General features: G+C 58.4%; 1 protein-coding gene across 3 annotated transcripts; it reads right to left on the bottom strand.

Annotated features, from left to right (window-relative positions):
* Positions 1-39: 39 nt before the first annotated feature.
* Positions 40-26916, bottom strand: LOC119848166 (GRAM domain-containing protein 2A-like). Of its 3 annotated transcripts, none has more exons than XM_038383578.2 (13): positions 26814-26916; positions 12077-12214; positions 11397-11478; positions 10518-10587; positions 10334-10437; positions 9216-9314; positions 8717-8788; positions 8220-8294; positions 6488-6551; positions 5966-6022; positions 5121-5217; positions 4443-4550; positions 40-1607 (listed from the first exon to the last, which is right to left on the bottom strand). In XM_038383578.2, exons 1-13 carry the CDS (start codon positions 26882-26884, stop codon positions 1592-1594), a joined length of 1053 nt encoding a protein of 350 aa, XP_038239506.1. In that variant the 5' UTR covers positions 26885-26916; the 3' UTR covers positions 40-1591. The 3 variants fall into 3 exon arrangements, with proteins under 3 accessions (XP_038239506.1, XP_038239507.1, XP_043358628.1); XM_038383579.2 differs by lacking the exon at positions 26814-26916 and adding an exon at positions 16204-16364; XM_043502693.1 differs by lacking the exon at positions 5966-6022.

The following is a 26916-nucleotide window of genomic DNA, read 5'->3' as shown; positions in this document are numbered from 1 at the left end:
GGCAGGCCTAGAGCTTTGCTGTAGACACACGAGTTGGAGTGCGAGGCTGGCTTGTCTTTATTAATAACAGAACCCAGCCCTTTACCCCACCCTCCTCTCACGGCCCCGGGGGCTTATGGGGGACAGACAGGCAAGCTGCTGGGGTCGGCTGGCAGCAGCACTGGGCTGTAGGAAATGGCTCATCCTGCTGTTTAAACTCCAGAGGTAGGCACAGTGCCCACCTGGGCATGGGCAGCATCTGGCATTACCCAGCCTGGGGCACGGCCCTGCGGTGCTGCCCCAGACCTTCCCTAGGCACCACCTGGCTACCCGGACTCTGAGTGCTGGCCTGCAGCACCAGAGCACTGGAGGAAGGGACTGTGCCAAGCTGAACGGAGAGCAGGGGAGGGGCAGGCTAGTCTGGCCCATGGGGACAGGGTGCAAGTCTGACCTGGATTCTCACCCCAGCCTGGAACGGGTGGCACCAGCGGGTGGGTTTGGGCCCTTGTTCGGCTCTAGGAGCCGGCTGGGCACCGGGGTGCTGGGCTTGGTTCCTGAATGAACAGGCAGGGGCCATACCCCCCGGGTTCAGTGCTATGACACGGACCCCCAGCCCCCTGCCTGTAACTGACCAGAATCCATAGCCCACGTGCTGCCACAGTCCTCCCAGCAGCTGCAGGGGCTGTGACCAGTGGTGCTAGGGGACCCCCCCCCCACGGCTCTAGCAGCAGCCCCATCTCCCCCAGGCCTGTCTGGGACCCCTGGAGCCTGACAGCAGCTGCCCCCCCCACAGCAGCCCATGCCCGAAGGGAGCCCCGCTGAAGCCCAGAGCATCCCTGTGACACTCGGTGCTGGAGGAGTGAAATGCCATGGGGAGGTCAGCAGGAGGCTTGTCCTTGCCTCTGGGCCCGGGAGGCCAGTGCCCTTGCACAGCTACTGAGACAGCCACGCAGCTGCTCACTCAGGACAGGGTCCCCTCCCGGCCCAGCTGGAGCTGTGATCTATGTTCCACGCTTTCTCGAGGGGCCAAGGGCCCCAGGCGGAAGCCGAAAACGCCCATTTCCTTTTTGGCACAAGGACGCAGCAGCCGGACCGATTCCATCACGGTTTTGCTGCCTCAGCTGAGGTTTGCTTGAAAGTTGCTTGCTCAGTGTAGTTCAATCTCTGCATCCATTACAGCTGAGGCTGCAACCCATGTGGCTGAGTGGGAAGCCTGAGTGCAACGAAATCAGCTGCATCAGGGCTTCCAAAGAAAAGCTGGTGCGCTATGAAACACGCAGCACAGGCAGGTCTTTAAGGCACACTGTTTAAGCTCCTGACCGCTCAGAAGGAGAAGTTCAGCTTGTCTTCTGCATCAGCATTACTCTGTCTGCATTTCATCAGTGAGGAGTTGTTCTTGGTCCAGGCCTTGTTGGTTAATTTCCCTTCCCGGTCTCCTTAAAAATCAGCCCCAGCTCTGCTGAGGGCAAGACACAGATCAGGATGAGGGGGAGAGCTGATGAGTGGCCATGGGATTCCAGCCCATTTGCAAGGTGGCATATGCCAGCAGCAAGCCTGGTCCTTTGGGGGCACAAGGCTCTGGCGCTGAGTGCAGCCTGACTCTGCCCTGGTTTCAGGTCGTCTTGTATCTTTACATAAACAAGAGAAAACTGGTTAAGCAAATGATCGGGGCAAATTACTACAGCTATGGTGAAAAGACAGGCTGGCTCAGAGGCCACCTGGCATGGGTTCAACCCCTCCTCCGTAAACAAATGGAATCCCCCCAGTTACTGGGGGGGGCCAAGATCTGAAACTGCAGCCGACTCCCCCCTGCAGGGGGGGTAACGCCACCCTTCGTCCAGCTAACAAATCCCCCGGCAGGGTCCTGAGGCTGCAGCTGGAGAGTAACCCACTGGGGCCATGCCCGCAGCCCACATGGGCCAGGGCTTCTGGCGCGGCCGAGCCTGCCGGCCTCGGGCTAGTGGCTGCTCACACGGCGCCACAAGTGGGCGGGCTGTGGTGGCTACAGGGACACGGCCTCCCAGCCCACTGGGAATAACAGCCCAGTCACTTCCCATCGCTCACTGCTGACTAAATGGGGTGTAATTACTGCTCCAGTGATGACCCCAGCACCGATCACAGGCGCTGTTCTCAGCCCCACCCTCCCTGCCCCTCACAATCCGGAACTGCCATTGACAAAGGGGCTGGCATGGGCAGTGATGCGTGCCCCTCTGCTTGGCATGGAGCTGGGGGGACAGCGTAGCAGGCCAGGAGCAGGTCCAGCCCCACCAGTGGGGGCTCTGGGTGCCCCTCGCCTTTGTTTCCTACACGGTGATTGGGCGCTAGCAAGGCAACCTCCTGTTAACCCCAAGCAGGTGGTGAATCGCACCGGGAGTGGGGGCCGTGGCTCTCTAGGAGGGGACGGGGAGGCAGAAAGCCAATTGCTCTGCAGCTGGGGCCTCCTCTGCCCCCCCCCCACGCCCCGTGTGAAATGAGCATAAAGGGAACAGCAGGAAAAGGCCGAGCGGCTTCACAGCCATGGGCCCAGAGCCAGGGAACTGGCGCTCATTTCTGCCTGGTGAAGAACGAACCCGGCCTGCACAGCACTGACAGGAGCATGGCTGCCTGTTGCACCCTGGGCCTGGGAGCCAGGACTCCTGGGTTCCACGCCTGGCCCTGCACCCGGCGCCTGCCCTCCGTAGGGCCAACAGCTGCAGGCTCCAGTGAGGCCTGCGTGCCCCATACCTCGGCGCCCAGTGTCGGTCGGAGACCTGGGGCAGCTCCCTGCCCGTTTGCCTTTGCTCAGCCTCTGCCAAAAGCAGGCCTTAGCGCCCTGGGGAATCCTGCCTGCGGCCAAGGTGTCGGCACCCTCCCCCCGTTCGTCCTGCCCCACTCGGACGCTGGGCTGTGCGCTCAGCCCTGCCGCACTCCCGGCAGCACTGCCCTGGGCCTCGGGAGGGTGGCTGGGGGTGTGACTGGGGGCTGTGTGTGTCCAGTGGAGGCCTGCAGGGGCTGGCGGATGTGGGAATAGAGCGCTGGGCTGGGGGAGCCCCCTCACCTCTTCCTGGGGGCAAATCACTTCATCTCTGGGCCTCGGTTTCCTCATTCCTCCCCCTCCCTCGCAGTGCCTGTGCTGGGCTGGGGCCCCCCCCGGTTCAGTGCTGAGGGCGATGGGGAGGAAGGGCCAGGGCCTGGGCTGGAGGCATCTGGGGGGAGATGGCTGGCAGGCTCTGGAGGTTTATCCCCTGCGCTCCCCTGTCACGTGGCCCCTTTCCCTTGCTGGCTGCAGGGCGTCCTCTAGGCCCGGGCGGGGAGGCCATGCTCGGAGATGGGTCAGCACAGGGACCGGGCCAGGGCTGAGTTGTGGGCCTGTCCCTGGATGGAGCTGCAGCCAGGTAGCAGGGCCCCAGCAGAGCTCCCAGCTGGGAGCAGGAGCCAGGCATGGGCAGGGGAGGCAGAGACGGGCTGGGCCGGGGGGAGGAATCCCCCCTGCTCCCCTGGGTCTCTCCCAGCAAACCCCATTCAAGCAAGGGGCTCCCGTTTCTGCCCCCGGGCCTGGAGGCCCAATTCCCCAAGTGAGCGTGGAGGGCACAGTCAGCAGGGAACCGCTGCGGTGACCGTGGGGTGGCCTCACCCCAGCAGCTCTTCCAGCGCGGCTGTACCGCCCCCCAGCCCTTCTACACTGCATCTCCTGGGTCTGTACAGCCCCACCGGAGGATGGGGCTGGGGGCGGTATCTGGCACAGCAGGAGGGCAGAGCCCCCCCAGGTAACATGGGCTGAGGCAGGGATGGGGAGAGCACTGGGGCCCCAGGCTGGGTGAGAAGAAGTCACGGGAGGAGGCCACATGCCCCTCTTGGTGTCCCGCTTATTTGGCTTGTCGGGGAATTGAGATTTGGCTGTATGGACGTTACCGGCCCGGGTCCCACTGGCAAACAGAAAATAAATGGATGGCAGGCAGTTCCTCGCACGCCCCTTACTGCACGCCCGGGCTGCGCACCACTTGCCAGCAGACACCCAGCCCTGCGGGGGGCAAAGGACTGAGGGGCTTTCACTGGAGCAGACTCGAGGAGTCCTTTCGCCCACCAGGATCTGGGCATTGCCTTCTCCAGCCCCCCAGCAAAGACCCCTGCAAACGGTGCAGTGCAGTGCCGCCCCTGGGGTCCAGCTGCCATGGCTCTGGGTGAGAGTCTTGACTTAAGGGCCCTGTTTTTTCCACCAGGGGGGCTGGGGGTCCCCCAACACGCCTGGCCAGTAGGGGCTGCCTGGCTGCTCTCTCTCCCCTTGTGCCAGGCCCAGCACAGACACACGAGAGACAGCAGCCGCCCCTCAAACAGCCAGAAGAGGGGATGTGACTTGCCCAAGGGACCCAAGGTTTGGGGTCCCCGCAGCTGCCCTGGACCATGGCTGGGAGCAGGGGCTGGGGCCCTCCCTGCTTGCTGGTTCTCTCCTCTCCCAGTTCCCCCCGCGCAGCCCTGCTACTCACTGGTGCTGCAGGTCGAGCTCTGGCCAGGCCCCTATTGACATCAGCTGCTGCTCCAGGGCCACGATCCTCAGGCCGATGTACCCCGAGGACAGCAGCAACACCACCACCCTAGGGGGAGGGCAGTGTGAACACAGAGAGCCGGGCCAGCCTGGCACACCGGGCAGGGGCATTCACCCTGGCGGAGCCGGGCTGACAAATAGCTGCTTAGTACCTGGACCCCAGGGCAGGCTGCCCACAGGAGCTGGGCTTAGCCAGAGTAGAACTGCAAACTCCAAGCTCTTGTGTGACGGCTGGGAGCCGCTGAGCGCCGTCTGGGAGCTGCTCGGTGTGGCACAGCCCGGCGGGGAGCTAGGGAACGCAGCAGGCTGCTGCCCCCAGATGCCACGAACACAGCGAGAGGGTCAGTCTATGCAAGGCACAGCAGGAGCCAGCACAGGGGAAGAGCCGGCAGCCAGGACACCAGCCGGCCGGGGCTTCGGCGCACAAAACCAGAGACCAGCACATTCTGCCCCAGTGCCACATCTCCCCAGTGCCAGGAGCACCAGGCTGAGTCTGCAGGTGCTGGAGCTAATGGGGGGGGCAGGCACTGGCCTACGGTGCCCTGCTATTAGCGCTGCCCAGTGCCACACTTGAATAGGCCCTGTTGGTGCCCGCTGGGCTGACTGCCCCAGGACTCACAGCAGCAGGTAGATGAGGATGACGATGTTGAGGGTGCTCAGTTGCGCCCACCAGCCCCTGGGCTGCTTCTTCATCTGCCTGTCTGGCCACGCCCTCTCTGCCGGGAAAAGGAGCCATCACTGATGGGGGAAGGCAGGGCTGTGGTCCTTAGCTACCCTGGGAGGGATCGGGGGGACCTGCCGCTGCACAGCCTCCCCACCAGAATCCCCAACTGCCCAGCCCCCCTCAGAAGCCTGCATAGCAGCCACCCTCTGCAGCCAGGAGGAGACCTCTCCAGGGACTGGCTTCCCTACCTGGGGTGTGTAACGGGTGGCAGCCAAGGGAGCTGCAGGACAGCCTGCACCAGGTCCATGCCAAGCGCCTGCAGAGGGGCCAGCTGGCCCTGCTCCGCCCCCCATGTCAGTCTGGGGTGACTGCACTGAGGCCAGCCTGGTCAGATTCTGGCCTTGACCCTGCAGCAGGGCTGGCGAGGAGGCGACGTGCCAATGCCCTGGCAGCAAACACCACGAGCAGCTCTTTGCCCTATGGGCAGACGTGTAGCTGGGAGGCACATCTGGGGCCTGCTAGGACCAGCTGGGATGGGGGCTCAGCAGCCAAGGGATGCCAGCTACCTCCCTTCCCAGCTGCCCAGAGCTATAGGAGACACACCTGTCACCATGTCCTGAGTGGCTGCGGACGGGTGCCCATTGTCATGTGCCAGGGATGGCCACTGGGGAGGGTCCATGGAACCACCTTAGCTCTGCATCGGGGCACAGTGCCCACAGGAGAGCAGGCACAGGGGCTCCTGCCTGGGCACCCCCACCCTGAGCCAAGCCAGCGACCCTGGGCCTGAGGGATCCACTCACCTTTGCTCGGCTCTGCCATCTCCTCGCCTTCTGTGCTCTGCTTCGGGGTCAGCCCGTCTGCACACACAACAGGACACCCAGTCACTTGGCGCTGCCTGTGCCCAGCCAGGTGCCAGGCTCCCCTGTGCCGCCCCCAGGGAGGTTGGGGGGCCGTGGCTTGTGGGCCAGGCACGGTGTGTTCTGTCTGCCTTGGGGGCTTCTTGTGTCCCAGACAGGGCAGGAGATTGGGGCCACAGTGCCAGGTGTCACCAGCTCCGCCCCGCCATGGCACTGGAAGGGGCTGAGTGGAGGCTGGTCAAACTCATTCCACCTAATACAAGCGGCTGTCATTGGAGCCATGCTCCTAGCCAGATGCTGTGACACTCAGAGGCAGGCTGAGGGCGCAGGATGCTGACTGGAAGAGAGGAAGGAGGCCCCTCGGGAGCTCCTCGCTGCACGCTCATTTGCACATGGGTTGCTGAGTGTGCGAGGGCTGCGGGGCCAGGCTCTGGGCAGGGAGCGCAGCTGAGGGCCCTGGCTTACCTTGCTGGTCCAGGAGGCTGTCAGACTTGGGGGGGTTCAGCTCCAGGTCCGACTGGCTCGAGGTCTGGAAGGGGAAAAGCTGCAGGTCACAAAAGGGGCCCTGGGCTCCCTCCCCACCGGTCGCTGGTCTCTGCATCCTCCTGCCATCTCACCAGCCCCAGCCCCAACCTGCTCTCCCTCCCGCTCCCGAGTCGCAGCACCGCTCAGGGCCGGCTGCTCAGAGAAGTTAGATGCCCAAGTCCTAATTCTGGCCCCTCTGAGGTGCACAAAACTCCTGCCTCCCCCCTGCAGATGCCTAACCTCCGTCAGCACCTCAACTTTCAGGACAAAATTCCCTTGGCACCTAAGTTTCTGGGCCTGGGCACGGCTGCCTCCCTGCGGGCACCTGGATTCCTGCCTCCTGCCGCACCCTGGAGCGAGTCACAAATGCAGGGAGAAAGGCGTTTGCCGGGCCCAGCCGGTGCCATGTTCGGGGGCCCACGCCCCACTCAAAGCTGCTGCCACCCACCTTAGCCATTAGCCCGAGGGTCAGAGCACCCTGCTGGGATGCGGGGGAGCCCTGGTTCGGTTCCCCAATCTCTGGCCGAGGGGCAGACAGAATCTGAGGAGGGGTCTCGACCCACTGAGCTAGGGGACAGTCTGACATGGGTTGAACTGCAGCCCCCAGTCCTGGGCAGCCCCCGTCCAGCAACTCCGCCAAGGCTCCCCCCAGCCCAGGGCGGCTTCTGAGCCACTCGCGCTGCTCCAGGCGCCCGTGTCTGAGCTGGGCCCTGCTGCGCCCCTCAGGCAGGGCCCTAATCTGATAACAAGACGAGGTCAGCTCGCAGCTCCGGGCCAATCACAGCCAGGGTGGGGGTGATTCATGCCCTGTGATCTGGCTGGGATTGCCCAGGGCTTTGTGGTGAAGGGCAGGGGTGCCAGAGCCATGGGTTACACTGGGCAGGGGGCTGCTGAAAACAATGGGGCCGCTGCTGCATTCAGAAATGCCCTGCTCAGTGTGCTGGGCACGGGGCGCCTGGCTCTCCAAGCGCTTTGCAAAGACACTGGCAGTGCCAATGGGTTTAAGTGGCAAAGGAGAAGCCTCGGCTTCAGGGATCCCCAAGGCATGGAGGGAGGGGCCACTGAGGAGCAGGGGGCCAGCTCAGGGGTCTGGCTCGGCCTGGGGCTTGGATTCAGAGCCCCTCCCACTCCTGGGAGTTTAGAACCGGGGTTGGGCTCTGGGCTCTGCCCACAGTTTCATGTGCCCTGGGTTCACAGGTCCCAGCTCCAGCTGCCCCCTGGGTGTCTCTGACTGGAGCAACCTGGCCGAGAGCAGCAGAAGGGGGCATGGAGAAGCCCCAGACAGCTAGGATTGCTGGCTGGCAAGCAACCTCCACCCAGACCAGACAACATGAGTTCTGGGAAAGCCCAAGCCCCTGGAGCTGGGCAGCAGCCGGGTGACCAAGGGCATGTCCAAGCCAACTGGGTGCCCAGGCAGGTGTGTTCCTGCGCACACAGGGCTTAAAGAGTTACCCCCACCCACTTTGTGACCTGGCAGCATGGCGCCAAGTGGGCACTGGGCTGCCTGGCAGCGCAGCCCAGCTTCGGACCACGCAGAGCCCCGGGCGCTGTCAGTGCCTCGGGGCAGCTGGCTCAGCTTTCAGGAATCTCCATGGTTTGCTAACAGCGGCACCAGCCCCTCTGCCCTGCTGCCCACAGCCTGTGCCACCAGCTGGGGAGTCGGGGACCTTACCAGAGACTTCTCGCAGAGCTGCTTGGAGCTGGTGTTGGCGGGCGAGGCCAGGGGGCTGCTGCTCGTGCTCCCGTCCTGGACAAGAACAATGAGGAGAGTGAGCCCAGGGCAGGCAGCAGAGCCTGCTAGACGCTGGCCAGCCCAGCCCTGTGGAGCAGGGCTTTCCCTGACCTGGGGGACGGCTCCCGGGCACAAGGAGGCCCAGGATCGGTCACCTCTGGGACCTTCTTCCTCACCGTGTACATTAGCTTGACTCACTCCCTCTGGTCTGGAACACTGGGGCCAGGGGCAGGAACGAGGGGCATCAGCCCAGTGCGTGGGGGGGGGGGGAGCAGGGCTGGCATGGCCGTGGGGACTGAGGGGCACCGGCAGAGCTGCAAGAGTAAGGGGAGCCCGGGATGGACTAGCTGGGGATCAGGATGGGGGGGCATTAGCATTTCAGCCCCTTCAGCCAGAGACACGGGAGAACAGGCACAAAAGCCTGGCACAGTGCCCACCTGCAGGTGTTTGCAGACCGATCGCAGCAGCTGGTACGTGGCCTCCCGGGTACGCATTGAGACAAAGAGAAACTGCGGGAGGAGAGAGGGAGAAGGGATTGGCCTGATTCCCGGGGAGCGCCCAGCCGCAGCGTCCACCCTCCCACCACTCCCGTGCCCACCCCACCCATGCTGGGAGCTAATTCCCCCACCCATGTGGCTGTCTCTGTCCTAGGCTGGTCAGAGGAGCTCGCTTGTCCACCCACTGCCCATCAGTTCATCCCTCCAGCCTCTCACCACTACCAATGCTTTTCACTGCACTTCCCCAGTCCTCAGTGGGGTTCGTGCTGCTCCTGGTGCCATGGGCAGGGAGGGCACTGCATGATCTGCCCTGTGCTTGGGACTTGCTCTGCTCCCGGTGCCAAGGGGGGGAAGGCACCACATGGACTACCCTGGGCTCACTCAGCTCCCGGTGCTGCGGGTGGGTAGATGCACCACGTATCTTGCCCTCTGCTCACACCTTCTCACCCTCCACAGTCCGAATGCTGAGGGCGTTGGGCACCAGCAGCGCCGTGTTGGCCTTCTTGAGGATGGCAATGGAGGAGACGGGGATCACCACCTGCAGGGCGAGAGGGGGTCCAATGGGTGATGGGCCCATTGCTCATGGATTCAAGCCTGCTCTGGGAGGGGCGAGGCCTCAAGACCAGGGACATGCCCCTGATTGCTTTAGTCCCCAGGACCCAGGGCGGGTGGGGGTGTTGCACCCCACGGCGGCAGAAACAGGAGCTAGGAGCCGCTGGGGTGCCGGAGCAGCGAGGGTGGGGTCGGGCACGTGGGGGTGGGGATTGCCTCCTTCAGCTGTGCCCCAAGAGCTGAGCCATTGCCCCATGGTCCCTGGGGGAGCCCCCAACATAGACCCCCCCGGGGGCCTCCTCAGCCTCTGACACCAACAGCTAATCTGGGCGCCTGGCAGTCACTGGCATCCCATGCCAACACCAGCCAGCCCCATAGGCCTGATGGGGGGCACTCCTTGACCTCCAGCCGGGTCCTGAGCCCCTGGCCCAGGCATTGGTGCCAGGCCTGGGGCAGCGCCACAAAAGGCCAGCCACGGCTCAGTAAGGCTGCCTGGCACCTGTGCCAGGGTAGAAGCTCAGAGGGCAGCTGTAGAGAGCCAAGAGGAGCCGGCACGTGGGGCCCAGCTAGGGTGGCCGATGGTGAGCAAACCCACTCTGGGGCTGGCTTCCCTGGGGGAGGGGAGTGCTGCCCTTGGGGGCTAGAGGGAGAGGAGATAAAACATGCACACAGACACCCCCCACCCCACACATTGCCCCCCCACACCAACCACACATCCCAGTCCCCTGCCCCCTACATGCATCCCACCCACCCCCTCCCCCAGCCCACTTCCCCTCCCCCACACATCCCCACCCGCTCCCCATCCCATCTCCCCTCCCCCCCACCTACACCCCATCCTCTCTCCCCTCCCTCACACAAACCACACATCCCAGCCCCCTGCCCCCTACATGCATCCCACCCACCCCCTCCCCCACACAACCCACACATCCCATGCCTATCCCCCTTTTCCCTTCCCCCGCCATGCTACCAGCCCACGTGATCCACCGTGGGGCGCAGGGGCCCTACCTTGACATCCCGGAGCAGCATGCTGCAGTGGAAGCAGATGTAGTTCTGGGAGATGTAGAGGCGCCCGTGATAGGGGACTTCCCTCTGCCAGGCACAGGAGATACCTGTGGGCGAGGGACAGAGAGGCGGGTGAGTGGGCAAGGTGTGGGGGGGCAGGCGGGTGGCTGGGGGGAGCGGCACTCACTGTCCAGTAGTGACTCCTCCTCGGGCATCTCCTTGAAGGCCTTGTGGTAGCTCACCAGGCGCTTGGCTAACTGGGGAGGGAACAGGGGCAGGGTCAGTCCTGGAGAACGAGCCCACTCCCACACCCCCTGCCCTGCCTTCCCCTGATGGGCCCGGGGGTCTGCTGGGGCTGGCAGCAGCCTGGGGCCAGATCAGAACCCCCAGGTTGGGCACCATCCCAAGGGCTATCAGCCAACATCGAGATGTGCCCTGACACTAGGATGGGCCCCCAGGATCCCATGGGGTGGTGGGGCAGGGTGGAGGCACACACGGGACCTGATGGAGGCTGTGGGCACACGGGGACTTGTCCCAGATCTCCCCCTGGCTGGCTGGGGGGATGGGTCCACTGGGACCTGCCCAGTGCTGCCAACCCCCGTCCAGGAGAGCCGGCTCTCCAGTAGCTGGCACAGCCCAATGCTAATGCCAGGTACCCTGGCAAATGGACAGTGCCAAACCCCCACCCAGCGACCCATCCTAATGCCCCTCATACGGGCATCCCACCCCCCCACAAGTATCCTAACTCCACCCCTAGCACGCACCCCACCCCCTGTCCAGGCACTCTTCTCAATCCCCCCGGTATCCCAAACCCACCCCCTGCACCCATCCTAAACCACAGTGCCCATCCCAATCCCCGTCCCCACACAGATCCCAACCCCCCAGCATCCATTCCAACCCCCCCCGCCGCAGGTATCCCAAACCCACCCCCAGCACCTATCCCAACCCCCCTGATATTCCACCCCCCCAGCATCCATTCTAAACCCTGGTGCCCATCCCAACCCCACAGGGATCCCGACCCCCAGAGTCCATCCCCACCCCCCACGCCAGCTTTGGGGGGTCTTACAGAGGATGGGGTGGCCCTCTGCCTGCTCAGAGCCAGCTCCTGTTCAGTCTCTTTGGAGAAGGACGGGTCATAGGTCTTTGATCTGAAATGCACCAGAGGCCAAAGGTGAAAGAGGCAGAGCCCTGGGCAGGGTGGGGGGGAGTCCCCACAGGGCAGGGCTAGCCTCGGGGGCAGGCAGGCAGTACATAGGGTGACCAGGTGTCCAGTTTTAGACTGGAACACCCAATCAAGGAGGGACCCTGGCGGCTCCGGTCAGCACCACTAACCAGGCCATTAAAAGTCAGTTTGGTGGTGCTGTGGGGCTAAGGCAGGTTAGTCCCTACCTGTCCTGGCTCCACCCTGTGCCCCGGAAGCGGCCAGGAGGTCCAGCTCCTAGGCAGGGGGGCCACAGGGCTCTGCACGCTGCCCCTGCCCAGAGCACCGGCTCCGCACTCCCATTGGCCGAGAGGGGCCTCGGGGAAGGGGCGGGGCCTCGGGGAAGGGGATTAGAAAGTTGGCAACCCTAGCAGCACAGGGAGACACTGAGGAGGGTCTGGGTGGGAGAGGGGGGTGCATTGTGACTGTGCGGCTTTCCAGGGCAGTGTAGCTCACCTGGGCCCATGTGTGAGGAGTCTGAGAAGGGAATTTCGGGGGGGGGCTTGTTCTTGGGGAAGGTCCCTGCGGGAGGGGCAGGGCCTCACCTAGAGAGGCTGGGGTGCTTCCTTGGCTGGAGGTCATCGCTCCCCGTCTCCTCCAGGCTCTGCCACTTCTTCAGCTCCAGCATCTTCTTCTTGCTCTTCTTGAGTTTCCCGGAGCTGGCGGCAGGGTCAGCCAGGCTGCTGGGGAGGGCAGAGAACAGGGTGGGGTGACAGGCAGCCCCAGCAAGGAGCCTCCTCCCTGCCCCCTCATCTCCCCAAGATGGAGGGGTGGGGGAGGGATTCCATTTTCCCGCTCACCTAGAGCCCCAGCTGGCAGCTACCGGGTGAGCCCAGAGCGCCCTGTCCAGGGGGCATCAGTGCAGACTGCCCACCCCCTGCCATCACTCCCAGGGTCCCTGCTGTGACACGGGTGCGATTGCTTCCTGGCGGATGGCCGTCCCCACCCTCCCCAGCCAGCCCCACTCTGATGTACAGGCTGTTTTCTCCCACGGGCAGTGGTGGTGCTACCCCAGGCCATGGAGAAACTCCAGAGACATGTGGGGCACCTGAGTGATGCCCGCTGGCTCCCTGCCCTCTCTGCCCCCCCGGGTCTGCGGGTGGTATTTACAGTTGAGTCCCCGGAGAAGAGTTTCTGTGGCTGATCTTAATGGGGAGGGGGCAGGGCTCTCTTCACCGCACAGCCAGCCTGGGGGGCTGCAGCTGGGGGGTGGGTCCCTGCTCTCCAGTACCCAGCTGCACTTCCTCTAGGACTCATACCCCCCGTGCCATGGACCATGGCAAGGCCTTTCCATGGCCAGGTGTAGTACGCGACCTGGTCCCGTTTCTGATGTCCTCCACCCTCCCTTGGTCCCAGACAGGCTGATCACATGGCCCTGGGGGCAGGATGGGGTGAGGCACACCCCTGCTGAAAAGCCAGATTCACAGACACAACAGAGGGGCGAGGGGAACAGAGCAAACGGGCCAACAAGCTGCGTGACAATCCCACAGCCAAGAGAGGGCAGCATCAAACGGCCCCAATCCCAGTGCTGCTGCCACACAGCTGGGCCCAGCCGAGTCTTGGCCCTCCACAATCTGCACACGAGCTGTATGAGCTTCTCCGTCTCCTGCTTCTCCGCAGAGGGAGGCTGCTGTGAGATCTCACAGACCACATCCCATCAGCAGACCCCAAAAGCGCTTTACGTAGGAGAGCAGTATCATTACCCCCATTTTACGGATGGGAAAACTGAAGCACAGGAGAGGTGGTGACCTGTCCAAGGTCACCCAGCAGGCCAACGGCAGAGCTAGGAGTAGAACCCAGGTGTCCTGACACTGACTCCAGTTCCCTATCAGCCCAACCACACTGCATCAGCAAATTCCATCCCCCCAGCACAGCACCAATTAGTGTCAGCGGTGATCAAACCGCCAACTGGCAGAACAAAAGCACAAAGTCCATTTTTCTGCCTTTTCATTATTGTTTTTTAAAGGAGTTTATTCATTTACTTGCTAACTCACAACATGTCATCACTTGCAACAAGTGTCCCTCACATTAGGGCAGGGGTGGCCAACTTGTGGGTCGGAGCCACATGCGGCTCTTCAGAAGTTAATATGTGGCTCCTTGTCTAGGCACCGACTCCAGGGCTCGAGCTACAGGTGCCAACTTTCTAATGTGCCGAGGGATGCTCACTGCTCAACCCCTGGCTCTGCCACAGGCCCTGTCCCCACTCCACCCCTTCCTGCCCCCTCCTCTGAGCCTGCCGTGCCCTCGCTCCTTCCCCCTTCCCACGCCCTGCCTCCTGCATGCCACAAAACAGCTGACCGGGAGGTGCAGGGAGGGGAGGGAGGCACCGATCCCCCGATCCCGGGGCTGCTGGTGCATGGGAGGCCCTGGGAGCGGGGTGGGGGAAGCTGATGGGGGGCTGCTGACATATTCCTGTGGCCCTTTGGCAATGTCCATTGGTAAATTCTGGCTCCTTCTCAGGCTCAGGTTGGCCACCCCTGCATTAGGGGAATTAACAAGGTTTGGCTGTAATTAGCTGGAAGTTAATAATACTGTGTTGATACAGTGTAAGATCAGTTTCAGTTTGTGTAATATCCTGCATGTCAGATGGTAACAGCATCTGGGCAGATTCTAAAGCCCTGACCCAGAGCAATGGAACTGGAGGGTTCTCAGTATGGGCTACATTATGGAGCCTTTGATTTTTGCTTCCTAAGGCAAAAGGGAGATAAACCCTCATGCTTCAGGGCATGGCATGACCTGACCTTGAATCCTGGGGGTCAGGAGGGAACTTCCCCTGGGGGAATGTTATCCCATCACTGCAGGGATTCTTGCAACTTTCTCTAAAGCAGCTGGAACTGGTCACTGTCAGAGACGGGATACTGGGCGTGATCTCCCCTTGAAGTCAAAGGGAATTTTGCCTGTGCAAGGACTGCAAGGGTGGCCTAACCTGCCGTTACCTTCCAATGAGGTTTGCAAACACGAATCAGTTCATTCTCACAACCCTTTCCATGCAGTAAGGGCTGTTCTTCCCCGTATACACACAGCTGGGCAGGGGATCTGAGCAATTCCTGGCCTCCAGCCCAGTGGCCGGGCCTATCACTCCTCCCAGCTCCCTCTCACAGAAACAAATGACCCAGACAGGAGTTTGCCCCTTGCGCTGTTGTGTTCAGAGCGGGTTAAATCAGGGAGAAGACCGCATTGTGGAATTGTTCCCTTCCCACTGCCTCTCGCCCTGTGACAGCCTCGTTTGCCTTTAACATCAGGTTAACTTCTTTCCCCCACACCCCACAAAAACCTGAACAGCATAAGGCCTGGAGCCTGGGTAATGGGGTGCTCTGTGCCGCCGGGGGGGAGGGGATGGAGGAGAGAGCTGGGTTTCCCGCAGCACTGAATAAGCATGTCTTTTCTGTTTTAGCTCTTCATCCCCACAATCTCCCCAAGCTAGGGCCCATGTGGGGTGCACAGCATCCTGTGTCAGTGGGGGTTTGAGGGTGATCAGCATCTCCCAGGGTCAGGCCCATTGAGATGAGGGAACCTCTGGCTGTTCAACCCTGACCATTCCTGCTGCTGCTCTGAGCCCTGCGACGCTGCCTGGGAACTCAGGGTTCCAGGGCTCCTGTTGGCGCCAGCACGCAGTGGGAATAGGGAGGCGACATGGGGACCATGGGGAAGTTGACTCCAGTGGCTAGGGTGCGAGCCTGAGACTTTAAAAATCTGAGTTCAGTTCCCAGCTCTGCCACAAGCTTCCTGTGTGCCCCTGGGCATGCCACTTAGCCTGTCTGTGCCTCACGTCCCCCTCTGGACAATGGAGAGACTAACCCAGCGCAGCCTCGCAGGGGTGCCTGCTGGTGCTAAAACCCTTGGGGGGAATCCCACAGTCAAAAGCCCTGAGCTCTTTAAAATGACTGTGCTTGTTTCCACTGGCATCCTCCCCTCTAGGGCAACACTACACCCCACACGCAGGCATCGCGAAGGCACAACGGTACCCTGAGCACATACCAACCAGCCGCAGCTCAATCAATCCACAGCTCCATCCAAATACCCATTTGGGGCCTGATAGAAACATACCGGTGTCGTCAAACATGAAAAGAAAAGACCTGCCCATTACCAATCCCAGCCTGACCTCTCCTCCTCACCATAGTCAAAGGCCCTGCCGGAGTATTTATAGCTGTATGTTAGTGCAGGCCTCTTTGGACAGCGTGGGATTTTGTGGGTAAGAGCAGAGGATGGCAAGCCAGGACTCCTGGGTTCTGTTCCCAGCTCTGGCAGGGCGGCCTGTTAATTAAAGAGCGGACTTGGAGACAGAATCCCTAGGTTGCCAGCTCTGGGAGGAAAAGTTACCTAGTGGTTAGAGTGAACAGAGTGGCGTGGAGGAGAGGACTCCTGCGTTCAAGTCTCAGCCGTGATACTGGTTTGTCATATGGCTCAGCTTCCCCCATCGCTAGCAAGCCCTAGGTGCAATCCCACGGGACACAAGAGACACTCTACTGAGAGCAAAGGGATTTTGAGTCTCTGTTGCTGAGTGGGAGTTGGCAGCACGAAGGGGGGAGGGAGAACAGGAGACGAGTCTGAGCTGCAGAGTGGGGGTGCTCAGAGCTGTACCTTGGGGCCCCTTCTCACCTCTGCATGGGGGCCAAAGCACCCCCACCCCGGCTGAGATCAGAGCCCACCGGAGCCAACACGCACCCTGTACCTCATCACTGAGACAGCTGAGGGGTCATGTCCCACCCAGGCTCCCATGGGTTCCCACTCGCTCTGCTGGGCTCCGGTACTCCTCTCCTGGCTCTGATGCTCCTGCCCCTCAGCCTCCTCCAAGCTGGCTGGGCATGGGAAGAGATGCCTTGTATTCAGCTGGCCCAGCTTGTTGGGACCAGCCCAGTCGAGTTTGTAGGGAGGCGTTGCTCCCAAATACCATTTCCTTAAAGGGCCGGGCACAGAGAGAGAACGAACACACTTGCTGCAAGCACATGGCCCTTTGCCCACCAGCACATTCCTCTTGCTTGAGTGTTGATCTCACTTCCCAGTCTCTGCCCAAGCAGATCCTGCTCTGAAAGCAGAGACCAGGTGTGCCTTTAGTGTGTAACCACTGAATCAAACACTCCCCAGCCCAGGGCTACAGCATGGGGGCGCAGTGTCCCAGTCCTGCAAGTCTGGCCATAACTGTTGTTTTGGTTAAAGCCCCAGCTCCTGGAGTCATGTGAATATGAGAGAATCACAGCTTGTAATAAAAAAAGAATAGTCATTTCTAGCCCTTGTGGTTGCAGAGAAACACTGGAAAGGTAACCCCTAATGGCTCGAAAGCAAGTCAAAAACCTGTTTCTTTAAAAGGCAATTTTTAAGCCAGTCTCATGATTTTTGAACACCTGGATTTGGCAGCTCTGATTTACCTGCACAATATTTCCAAAGAATATTGTTGTTTTTCCAGATTGATCAGACATTTTTATCAACATTTTTCATCACTGATCTATTTTCAATATAAGATTTATTTTTTTTAAAAGAGTTTTGGCATTATTTTAGGGCAGGAGGGGTTTGTTTGTTTTCCTCTCCCCCCAAAACACAAATTTTATTTTGAAACTTAAAAAACAACGTTTTAAAATGTCTCATTTCAAAAAATGGAACCACAGGTAACGTTGTTGATCAAAAATCATTAGGAAATATTTATTTTGTGGTGCTATTTTGAAAAACACCTATTTTGGGGGAAATGGTCTCCAAAAGGTCATTCAATGAACAATATTTTAGTTGAAAAAATTCTTTAGTTGAAAAAATCCTTTACCTGGTGATTCCTGGCTTGTGCCCCCGAGACCCTCCACCTGATAAAGCTTCACCCTGCAAGGTCTCAGCTCCATCTCCTGGGCAGATTATTGACAGATCCAGAGATTCCAGAGCCAAAAGGCACCACTGTGAGCCTCTAGCCTGACCTCCCCCATGACAGGGGCCAGAGAACTTCCTCAACATATTTCCTAGAGCAGATCACTTAGAAAAACATCTGAGTGTGATTTAAAAATGGCCAATGGATGGAGAATCCACCACAACCTTCAGTCAATTGTGCCAGTGGTTAATTACCCTCATTGTCAAAAAGGTACGCCTTCTCTCCAGTCTGAATTTGTCTAGCTTCAACTTCCAGCCATTGGACCATGTTAGCCCTTTCCCTGCTAGACTGAAGCCTCCATTATCAAATATTTGTTCCCCAGACTGTAAACAAGTCACCCCTTAACCTTCTCTTTGTTAAGCTAAATAGATAGAGCTCCTTGGTAAGGCAAGTTTTCCAGTCCTTTAGAGAGACAAGGTGGGTGAGGTAATATCTTTTGTTGGCGAAAGAGACAAGCTTTCAGTCTTACACAGAGCTCTTCTTCAGAACTGGGAAATGTACTGGATCAGCTAAATACAGATTGTTTAGCATAAGGAGTTAACATATGTCAAGGGCCTGCTCAAGGTGCAGTGGCCCATAAACACCCCTGTCAAGGTTCCTTCCCCACTCTGAACTCTAGGGTACAGATGTGGGGACCTGCATGAAAGACCCCCTAAGCTTATTCTTACCAGCTTAGGTTAAACGCTGCCACCACCAAAGTGTTACACAAAGAACAGGGGAAGTGCCCACTTGGAAACGTCTCCCCCCCAAAATATCCCCACAAGCCCTATACCCCCTTTCCTGGGGAAGGCTTGATAAAAATCCTCACCAATTTGCACAGGTGAACACAGACCCAAACCCTTGGATCTTAAGAACAATGAAAAAGCAATCAGGTTCTTAAAAGAAGAATTTTAACTGAAGAAAAAGTAAAAGAATCACCTCTGTAAAATCAGGATGGTAAATACCTTACAGGGTAATCAGATTCAAAACAGAGAATCCCTCTAGGCAAAACCTTAAGTTACAAAAAGACACGCAAACAGGAATATACATTCCCTTCAGCACAATTTATTTTATCAGCCATTTAAACAAAACAGAATCTAACACATATCTAACTAGGTTACTTATTAGCCCTTTACAGGAGTTCTGACCTGCATTCTTGCTCTGGTCCTGGCAAAAGCAACTGAGAGAACCTTTGTTTCTCCCCCCCGCTTCCAGCTTTGAAAGTATCTTGTCTCCTCATTGGTCATTTTGGTCAGGTGCCAGCGAGGTTATCCTAGTTTCTTAACCTTTTACCGGTGAAAGGGTTTTTCCTCTGGCCAGGAGGGATTTTAAAGGTGTTTACCCTTCCCTTGATATTTATGACACCCCTGTAACCACAGGAAAAAAAGGAGTGGGGGTTGTTGTAATAAGCCATATGCTGGTCCAAGAAAAGCTCTTACCTCTAATATCCTGGGGCCAACACAGCTACAACAACACTGCCTACACCAGTGGAAGATATTCTAATCCTTTAATCACTCCAGTGGCTCTTCTCTGAACCTCTCCGATTTATCAACGTCCTGTGGTCAGCAGTGACAGCTCAGTCACGCTGGATTGACAGCTCCGGACACGGGGGAAAGGGGCTTGGGACTCCTGAGTTCTTTGCCACTGCCTCACTGCATTACTTAATTTCACTTCCCTTTCCTGCCCCTCGGTTTTCTCCCTGATGGAAAGGGGATGGGGATTCCCTCCCTGACACTTAACTCATGACTGTCTCCAAAGAGCAGTTCAAGAGCCTTACAGATGGCAAAGGATAGTGAAGCATTATTGATTCTACGGGAGTACCGTGTTTTCCCAGCAAAACATGCACTCTCTGTCTGCGGTGGCTTTATCCCCTCTACCGAGGGAAAAATCTCAACAAGCAAGAGCCAAAAGCAGAGCACACACGTCTCCTGGGTGTAACGGGGCTGGGCCCAGCTGAGCTGCTGGGAAACCGGGGGGGTTTCCCTCAGAAAATGTTGGTGGAAATGAAAATAAATGTCATTTTCTCTTGAGCAGGGAGGCAGGGCATCCTGGTAGATGAAGTCCAGTTGGGGAGCCCAGCCCAGAGAGGATAATAGCGACCGAGACACCATGGCAGCATTTCGGGGTTTGGGGAACTCTCGTCACGCAGAGAATCTGAGTCGAACCCCCACGTGCCGGTCGAACCATGGTTGTGATGGGAAAGTTTGGACTGGCCCCAACACAGCAAAGAAAGGCCTCGCTGCTTCCCAGCTCCATGCCCCATAGCGCTTATGGGAGGGGTTCGGGGCGAGGGGGTGGCATTTCCAGGGTGTCTCCAGAAGAGCGGGTGTCGTTCTCCCGGGGTGCAGGGTTGCTGGTTTTGCTTGGATGTATTCCTGGAGGTGTCATCACATGACATCATCTTTGATTAAAGATTAACCTTTAATTCCTGGAGACTCCCAGACATCCTAAAGGGTTGGCAACCCTACAGGGAGCTGGACAATTCCCAGGGGGGCAGGGGAGCACAGGGCTTTCCCTACAGGATCCCGCTAGCCGGACACCGACTCTGGCCCATCATAACCTGCCTTAGCCTTGTTTACACACGAACGTGGGCTCTCTGGGTCTGTATTGGTATAGTTAAAGTGGTACAACACCCTAATTTGGACACAGTTACACCAATATAAGGGAAGGGAAATCAGCTATACCAGTAACAGAAACCTTTATTCTGGTATAACTGTGTCCACATGATTGGCTATACTGATAAAATTCACACACCCCTAACCAAACCAGCAGGTCTGATTCTGCTCATTGACACAGGCATAAATTCGGAGTCACTCCACTGAAGTGACTCTGGATTCACACCGGTGTAACTGATTAGACGCCATCCAGTGCATGGGCTCCCTGGGAGAAGGTAGCCTCAGAGATTCTTATCAGAGGACAGCTCTTCCTCTGAGCAGGGCAGTGAAGATTCTGCCTCCATGCGCCAGACTCTGAGGGAGCCATTTGTCCGTGCACAGGCAGAAGATCCAATGGAGTGAAACGTACACCAAGCTTTCCAGTCTGCTGAGGGTGGTTTGTGCCCACTATGTTCTAGAAGGGGTGGGGCCAGAGCCCTTTCCAATTTCTCATGCACAAGTAGAAGCTGTATCTACCCCTGTTAGCAGGCAGAAGGGGCTGGGAAAAGACACTGGGCTGTGTCAGTTACTTGTATGCACCTCAGGCATTGGTCAGAGATGGGGATGGCCAATTGTGCCAAGGATGATTAGTGCTTTCAGTTCCTGAGGTATACAGCGCAGCACCCACAGGAAGGGGAAATCAGTGCCACTGTCCGAGAGACCGTAGCGTGGGGCTGGTGGAGAAGGCACCAGGGCAGTGAGGTTAAATCCTTCATGCAGGAGAAGCAGCCATGGCTGGAATTCCAGCTGCACTGCGCTGTACTACCCCAGAGATGGCCACGTTTCCGTGTGGGAAGAGCCTATACATGGTAGCAAAGCTGTGGCCATATAGAGCTTATTCAGAGCTGTTTCTATAGTCACCGCAGCTAGATGTCACAGCAGGAACAAAGTCTGGCAAGCAGCTAAATATACCCCTTGTATTTTACACACGTCAAGTCAGAAATGACAGCTCATTTGCACTCAGAATGCCTTTTGCTTTTGCAACATCTGCTGGGTAGGAGATGAATTCAGGCCCATTCTCTGTGCATCACGTCCCTTTCCCGACATCAACGGTATATTTGGACTCCTGCCTTCCCTGGGAAGTTTCTATTTCTGGTGGTAGGAGTGGGTCGCATGGTGGATCTGGGCTTTGGGTTTTTAAGTCTTAGCTTGTTGAGAAGAGAGGAGAACGACCTGTACTGCTCCGGGCCTCACGCTCATCTCCTGGCTTCCAGCAGAGTTTTAATGGGATCAGGAGGAGCTGGAAATAGCGGATTGGACCCATGCTGGCCAGTTTGTGCCATTGTTATTTATTGTTGGCCCCAACCAAGGACAGGTCCCACTGCGCCAGGTCCTGTTCAGATGTAACAAAGCAGAGAAGGCCAGGTCCTCAAAGGTATTGAGATGCCTAATTCCTATTGGAATCAGTGGCAATTAGGTGCCTAAATACCTTTGAGTTCCTTGCCCCTGGGGGCTTGCAATTTACATGTCAGACAGGCCATAGGAGGGTGAGGTCACCAGCAGGCAGACAGAGTTAAGCAGCAAAGCATAAGCTCCAGCGTGTCCCTGGCAGGAAGGTGTTACTGGCAGTGCTGGAAGGCGTTCAGGAGGGATTGGGGCAGTTCTATGTGTTTTGCTGGGGAGGCTTTACCATGCATGGGTGGGAGCAGGCAGGGAAACACTGGTGGGAGACTTGGGCAGGCGAGGCTGCTGTCCCCAGGAGAGTGCAGGCCGGATCCATGGCTGCACAGCTCAGGGATCTGATCCCTGGGGTGGGCTGGGATGGCAAAGAGCTTTAAAGCAGCTGGTGTGTGAGGTGCTGCATCGCACACAGGCTCCTTGTCTATACACACAAAGCCCTCCCCAGGATACCCCTGCCCTACAGAGCCACCTTCATGCTTCCCCTGCGAGCGGGCTCAGGAACTGCTCCTGGGCAGATGCTACAAAGCCTCCACCTTGTCCTGCACAGCCCTCCTCAAAACTCCCCTCCTTGGTAATGTGGAGGGGGAAGTTCAGTGTGAGAATGGTTATGCAGGGGAGAGCTGGGATCTCTCTACTGACTGGCTAGGAATTATCCCCTTTCATTTATTTATCATCCCATCTTCCTCCTCTCATCCCACCTCTCTCATCCACCTTGTTTTTTGGAGTGAGATTTTTGGGGTAGGGCTTGTAGCAACTGGCATGGAACTTGGAGGGAAGAGTTTGTGGGAAGGCACCCCAGAGTCAGTCGGGTGCACATGGCTAGAATGTCTGCTACAGCTCCAACTCCTCTATACATAGTCGTCCTAATAAAGAGCCCCTTTAGTTTTACAGGCATGGAGTCTTCTCCTGGTATTATGCAGCCCGTGGCCCATGAAACATGACTGTCCTTGGTTATATATTTGTACAGCACCCAGCACAAAAGCCTGGCTGTGGCTTTTAGATGTTGCTGCAACATTAATGTTAAATAATGAAGAATAATGGTGTGCAATGCCTTGCTACTACAGGGCGAAAGAGACACCGAGATAGAATCTCTTATTACTTGGGGTTTGGTGGATAGTCTTTGGCGCAGGCATTTGGCTGGCTTCCACTGAACGATTCACTAACGCAGCCCACAGCTGTGAATTCAGGATGGATGAATATTACTGACGCCGGTCGATCTGTATGTGCTTCACAAAGGGGGTCAGGATCATTATTTCCATTGTACAAGCAGGGAAACTGAGGCACAAAGAGGCCAAATGGCTTGCTTAAAGCCACCCTGCCGGCCAGGGGGACTTTGGGGGAGCACCCAGACTGGCCAGGGACTCTCTAGCCTGGCACTGTCCACTGGAGCACAGTATTCCTTTGAGCTACTGCACCCTGACAGAGCCCCCTTCTAGTGCTTTGTGATGCTGCTTTCTTGTGGCTGGGCCCTGCTACGCATAACACTAGTTCTTCAGCTTGTGTGGGGCAGGGAGGAGGGTTCCCTCCCCTCTGCTGCGTGTAGGGAGGATCGTGTCTGTAGATGTAGGTTCATCACAGGAGTAGGAACCTGCCATGACGGCGGGGCTGGGAGGCAAAAGGACAGCGCAGGGCTGGGGCTGAGCCATGATTCAGAATCCACCCGCCCATCTCACACCCGACAAAACATCTGACTTCTCCCAGCATTAGAGGGAAAAGAAAAAACAAGCTGCCCCTCCACAGCGTCACCCACATCTGCCACAAGGTTGTTTCCTCTTTCCCCAGCCTTGAGCTTTTATGGTGGTTTGCATCTTGCTCCCAAACTCTCTGGCCCCTCCGAGATGATTTTCTGGAGCCTTTCCAGCTATGCAGGTTCCTGCTGGGAGCGAGCTCAGCACAGGGCCCATCTGCATGTTCTGGGGGCCTGGATATCCCGCCTGGGTAACCACACCCATGGACTGGGGAGAAGAGGAACCCTAACCCCTCCCCCCAGCAGAGGGAGGAAGAGTGTGTCTGACCCCAGGGTCATTCAGTTGCCAAGCTGCTGCTGGGTGTTTTGCTGATCACCAAGAGCATGCACAGACCCCGCTGCTGACAAATGATCTGCCCTCTGCCATGGCAGGGTTGGCCAGTTCTTTTCCTGGAGATAGGGAGCTTTGCTGGTCTTGGGGGATGCTGGCCACTGCCCTAGGCAGGGTGCTAGGCTAGATGGCCCCCGGCCTGAATATGCCTGGCCTTTCCGATGGTTACCTGACGGCTGTTTCCTTGTCGGGGGGGGGGGGGGGCGGGCTGGGCCGGGCCGGGCCAAAGGCGGGAAGGCCCAACAAGGGAGTCCTTACATATAGTGCTTTTCTTTGTGTGAACCCAAACTCTACAGTCTAGTGCCTAGAGCAAGGGAGTGGGGCCAGGACTCCTGGGTTCTATTCCCAGCTCTGTTGCAGACTCAGTAGGTGACCTTGGGCAAGTCACACCCCTTTCCATGCCTCAGTTTTCCCAGCTGTGATACAGGGAAGATTATACTCCTGCCCCATTGCAAATCGCACAGGGCTGTGCAAGTGCAGTGATTTTCCTTTGCGCGCACGCACACTCTTCCAGCAGCAGGCCCCTGATATGAGTCAGTGACTGAAGCCCTACAGCATGCCCAGGGGTAGAGATATCATTCTCCCTCCTTTACAGATGGGGAAACTGAGGCACTGGGTGGGGGCAACACTTACCTAGGGTCACTCCAGGAGCACGTGGCAGGGCTGGAAACAGAGCCCAGGTCCCAAGCCTCACCCGCAAGGCCACGCTCTGTGGAGACGCCCAGGACCGAGCAGGCATGATCCAGGCACAGGTGACATGTCCAGGCCACCAGGGTCCCCGCTCCGACCGGCTCACTGATCTCCCTGTGCCAGTTCAGGCCCTGTGATGCTGGCAAGTGCTGGGCTCATAGCAAAGCCCAGCCCAGGCTGCCAGAGGGGAGTGACTGGCGCCCTCCCCTTCTGGCTCTGGCCGCTGCACAGGCAGCAGCTGGCTGGGCACCCCCGGCACAATGGGATGATGCCAGTGGCAAGGCGGGGGGGTTCATATCACCCCACGGCAGATGGGGCAGGCCAGCACTGCTGAATGTCTGGGGAGGAGAGAGCTGTGCTGTGCATGTTACAGCTGAGCTGCCCCAGCCCACAGAGGGGGGCAGTGCCCAGGCACCGGGTGGGGGACACGCATAGCCCAGGGCACACAGCCAGCACACACTCCTTCCCCGGTACACTCCACCTCCCTCAGATACCCCCTCCCACCGCTGTTCCCACAAACCACAGCCCCACTCACACCCTGCACCCCAAACCACGCACCCCACTTTCTCCTTAACACCACCCTAACACCCACAGCTCCTGGGACACTCACACCTGCCACAGAACCAAGCAGCCACAGCCACCGGCCCCGGATCAAATCTGCTGCAGGACCATGCTGCAGGCCCTGAGAGCAAGACAAATTCTCCAGGCAACACACCCCTGCCCTGCCGCCCCAGGGGCTCTGAAGAGCTTTACAGCCCATTAGCAGGTTCCATGGCCCAGTCTTCCCAGGTGGGAGCCTAGCCTTGCAGCCACCCCCAGGTGAGGAAACTCAGGCACGGAGCAGGTAACAGATTTGCTCAAGGTTACATAGGGAGTCTGTAGCCAAGACAGAAACTGAAGCTAGGACATGTAACTGTGACAAAGTTCCTCCTCTGTCTTGGTGGGTCCTGCACTTATTGGTGGATTTGCTTGCCTCAGAGGTTCACAGTAGCCCTCAGTTTGGCCACTTTTGTGGCTCAAATCTGCCATTCACTCACTTAGCCTCATCACTGGCCAGCATGGGGAAAGGAAGAAGAACAATCCCCACAGTCTCTACTGATCCACGATGTGGGTCAGGAAACAGCCCGGAGACCTTCCCCTCTGGTGGAACCCACAGTCCAGGTCAACTCCTCCTATGTTGGGAGGTTTGGGGGAACCCAGGCCTGCCCTCTACTCCAGGTTCCAGCCCAGGGCCCTGTGGGTTGCAGCTGTCTAGAGAGCCTCCTGGAACAGCTGCGTGACAGCTACAACTCCCTGGGCTACTTCCCCATGGCCTCCTCCCAACACCTTCTTTATCCTCAGCACAGGACCTTCCTCCTGGTGTCTGATAATGCTTGTACACCTCAGTCTTCCAGCCATACACCTGCTCACACTCAGCTCTTACTGCCTCTTGCTCCCAGCTCCTCTCACACACACACCACAAACTGCAGTGAGCTCCTTTTTAAACTCAGGTGCCCTGATTAGCCAGCCTGCCCTAATTGAGTCTAGCAGCTTATTAATTGGCTCCAGGTGTGCTAATTAGCCTGCCTGCCTGAATTTGTTCCAGCAAGTTCCTTCTTGTTCTGGAACTGCCCGTTACCTTACCCAGGGAAAATGCACCTGCTTAATCTGGGACTAATATGTCTGCCTTCTAACACTCTCCTGTAGCCATCTGGCCTGACCCTGTCACAGCACACAGAGGAATCAAACCCAAAACACCCCTGGACATACCCCCAGAGGAATTCCCAGGGAGTCTGGGTTAGTTAGCCTGGAGAGGACAGACTGGACCAAGATCTCTCTCCATACATGCGCATGCAGGGGCGCTGGAACTAGGGGTGACAGCATCCAAACGCCTGACACAGGGGTTACAGGTGTGTTCAGTGGCATTCAGCTCTCCCACTGCAAACACTGTCCCAACACCCCTGCCATGTAATGTTTAATTCATGCCAGGGCTGAGCCCCAAAACTCTGGTTGGCAGTTCAGAGCCCTGACACCTCTGGGCTTGGCCATTCAGAGCCCCAGCACCTCTGGGCCCGGCAGTTCAGAGCCCGGCACCTCTGGGCTTGGCCGTTCAGAGCCCCGGCACCTCTGGGCCCGGCAGTTCAGAGCCCGGCACCTCTGGGCATCGCAATTCAGAGCCCCGGCACCTCTGGGCCTGGCAGTTCAGAGCCCGGCACCTCTGGGCCTGGGAGTTCAGAGCCCCGGCACCTCTGGGCCCGGCAGTTCAGAGCCCGGCACCTCTGGGCCTGGCAGTTCAGAGCCCCGGCACCTCTGAGCCCAGGAGTTCAGAGCCCTGGCACCTTTGAGCCCGGCAGTTCAGAGCCCCGGCACCTTTGGGCTTGCCGCATCAGTTATGAAAATAAAAAAATGGCTTGAGTCCCGGTATGTCTTTCATTACAAATTAAGCCCTGCTGCCATGTGCCCGTACGCTAGCAGTGCCTGCATGTGGGTGGCTGGGCACCGAGAGACACTGCAGGTCCCCTCCCGAAGGCTGCTCCTCAGGACACGGGAGTGGGGGGGTCCCACAGGGGCAGGCTGATGGAAGAGCTGGGGCCAGCCCTAGGGCCCTGGGGACAGCCCGCTCCTAAACGCCTGGAAGGAGAAATCCACTTACGGCTCCCGCGCCTCGCCCAGGGGATTGTCCGCTCCATTGAGCTGGGGCTCCATCGGACACGCTTCCCTCATCCCTGGCCGCGCTTCTGTCTGTCCGTCTGCAA

Source organism: Dermochelys coriacea, chromosome 25 (genome assembly GCF_009764565.3).
Source record: "Dermochelys coriacea isolate rDerCor1 chromosome 25, rDerCor1.pri.v4, whole genome shotgun sequence".
Lineage (NCBI taxonomy): Eukaryota > Metazoa > Chordata > Testudines > Dermochelyidae > Dermochelys > Dermochelys coriacea.
This window is presented reverse-complemented; position numbering and strand designations above follow the sequence as displayed.

What these genes read in the sequence shown, in the direction of transcription:
- LOC119848166 (XM_038383578.2), bottom strand. Translation starts at nt 26,884, where the DNA reads ATGAGGGAAGCGTGTCCGATGGAGCCCCAGCTCAATGGAGCGGACAAT. An exon ending in AGCTCTGCGAGAAGTCTCTG is followed by an intron (nt 6,552 to 8,219) that starts GTAAGGTCCCCG and finishes TTCCCCTTCCAG; the next exon opens with ACCTCGAGCCAGTCGGACCT. An exon ending in GATGGCAGAGCCGAGCAAAG is followed by an intron (nt 5,218 to 5,965) that starts GTGAGTGGATCC and finishes TTTTCCCGGCAG; the next exon opens with AGAGGGCGTGGCCAGACAGG.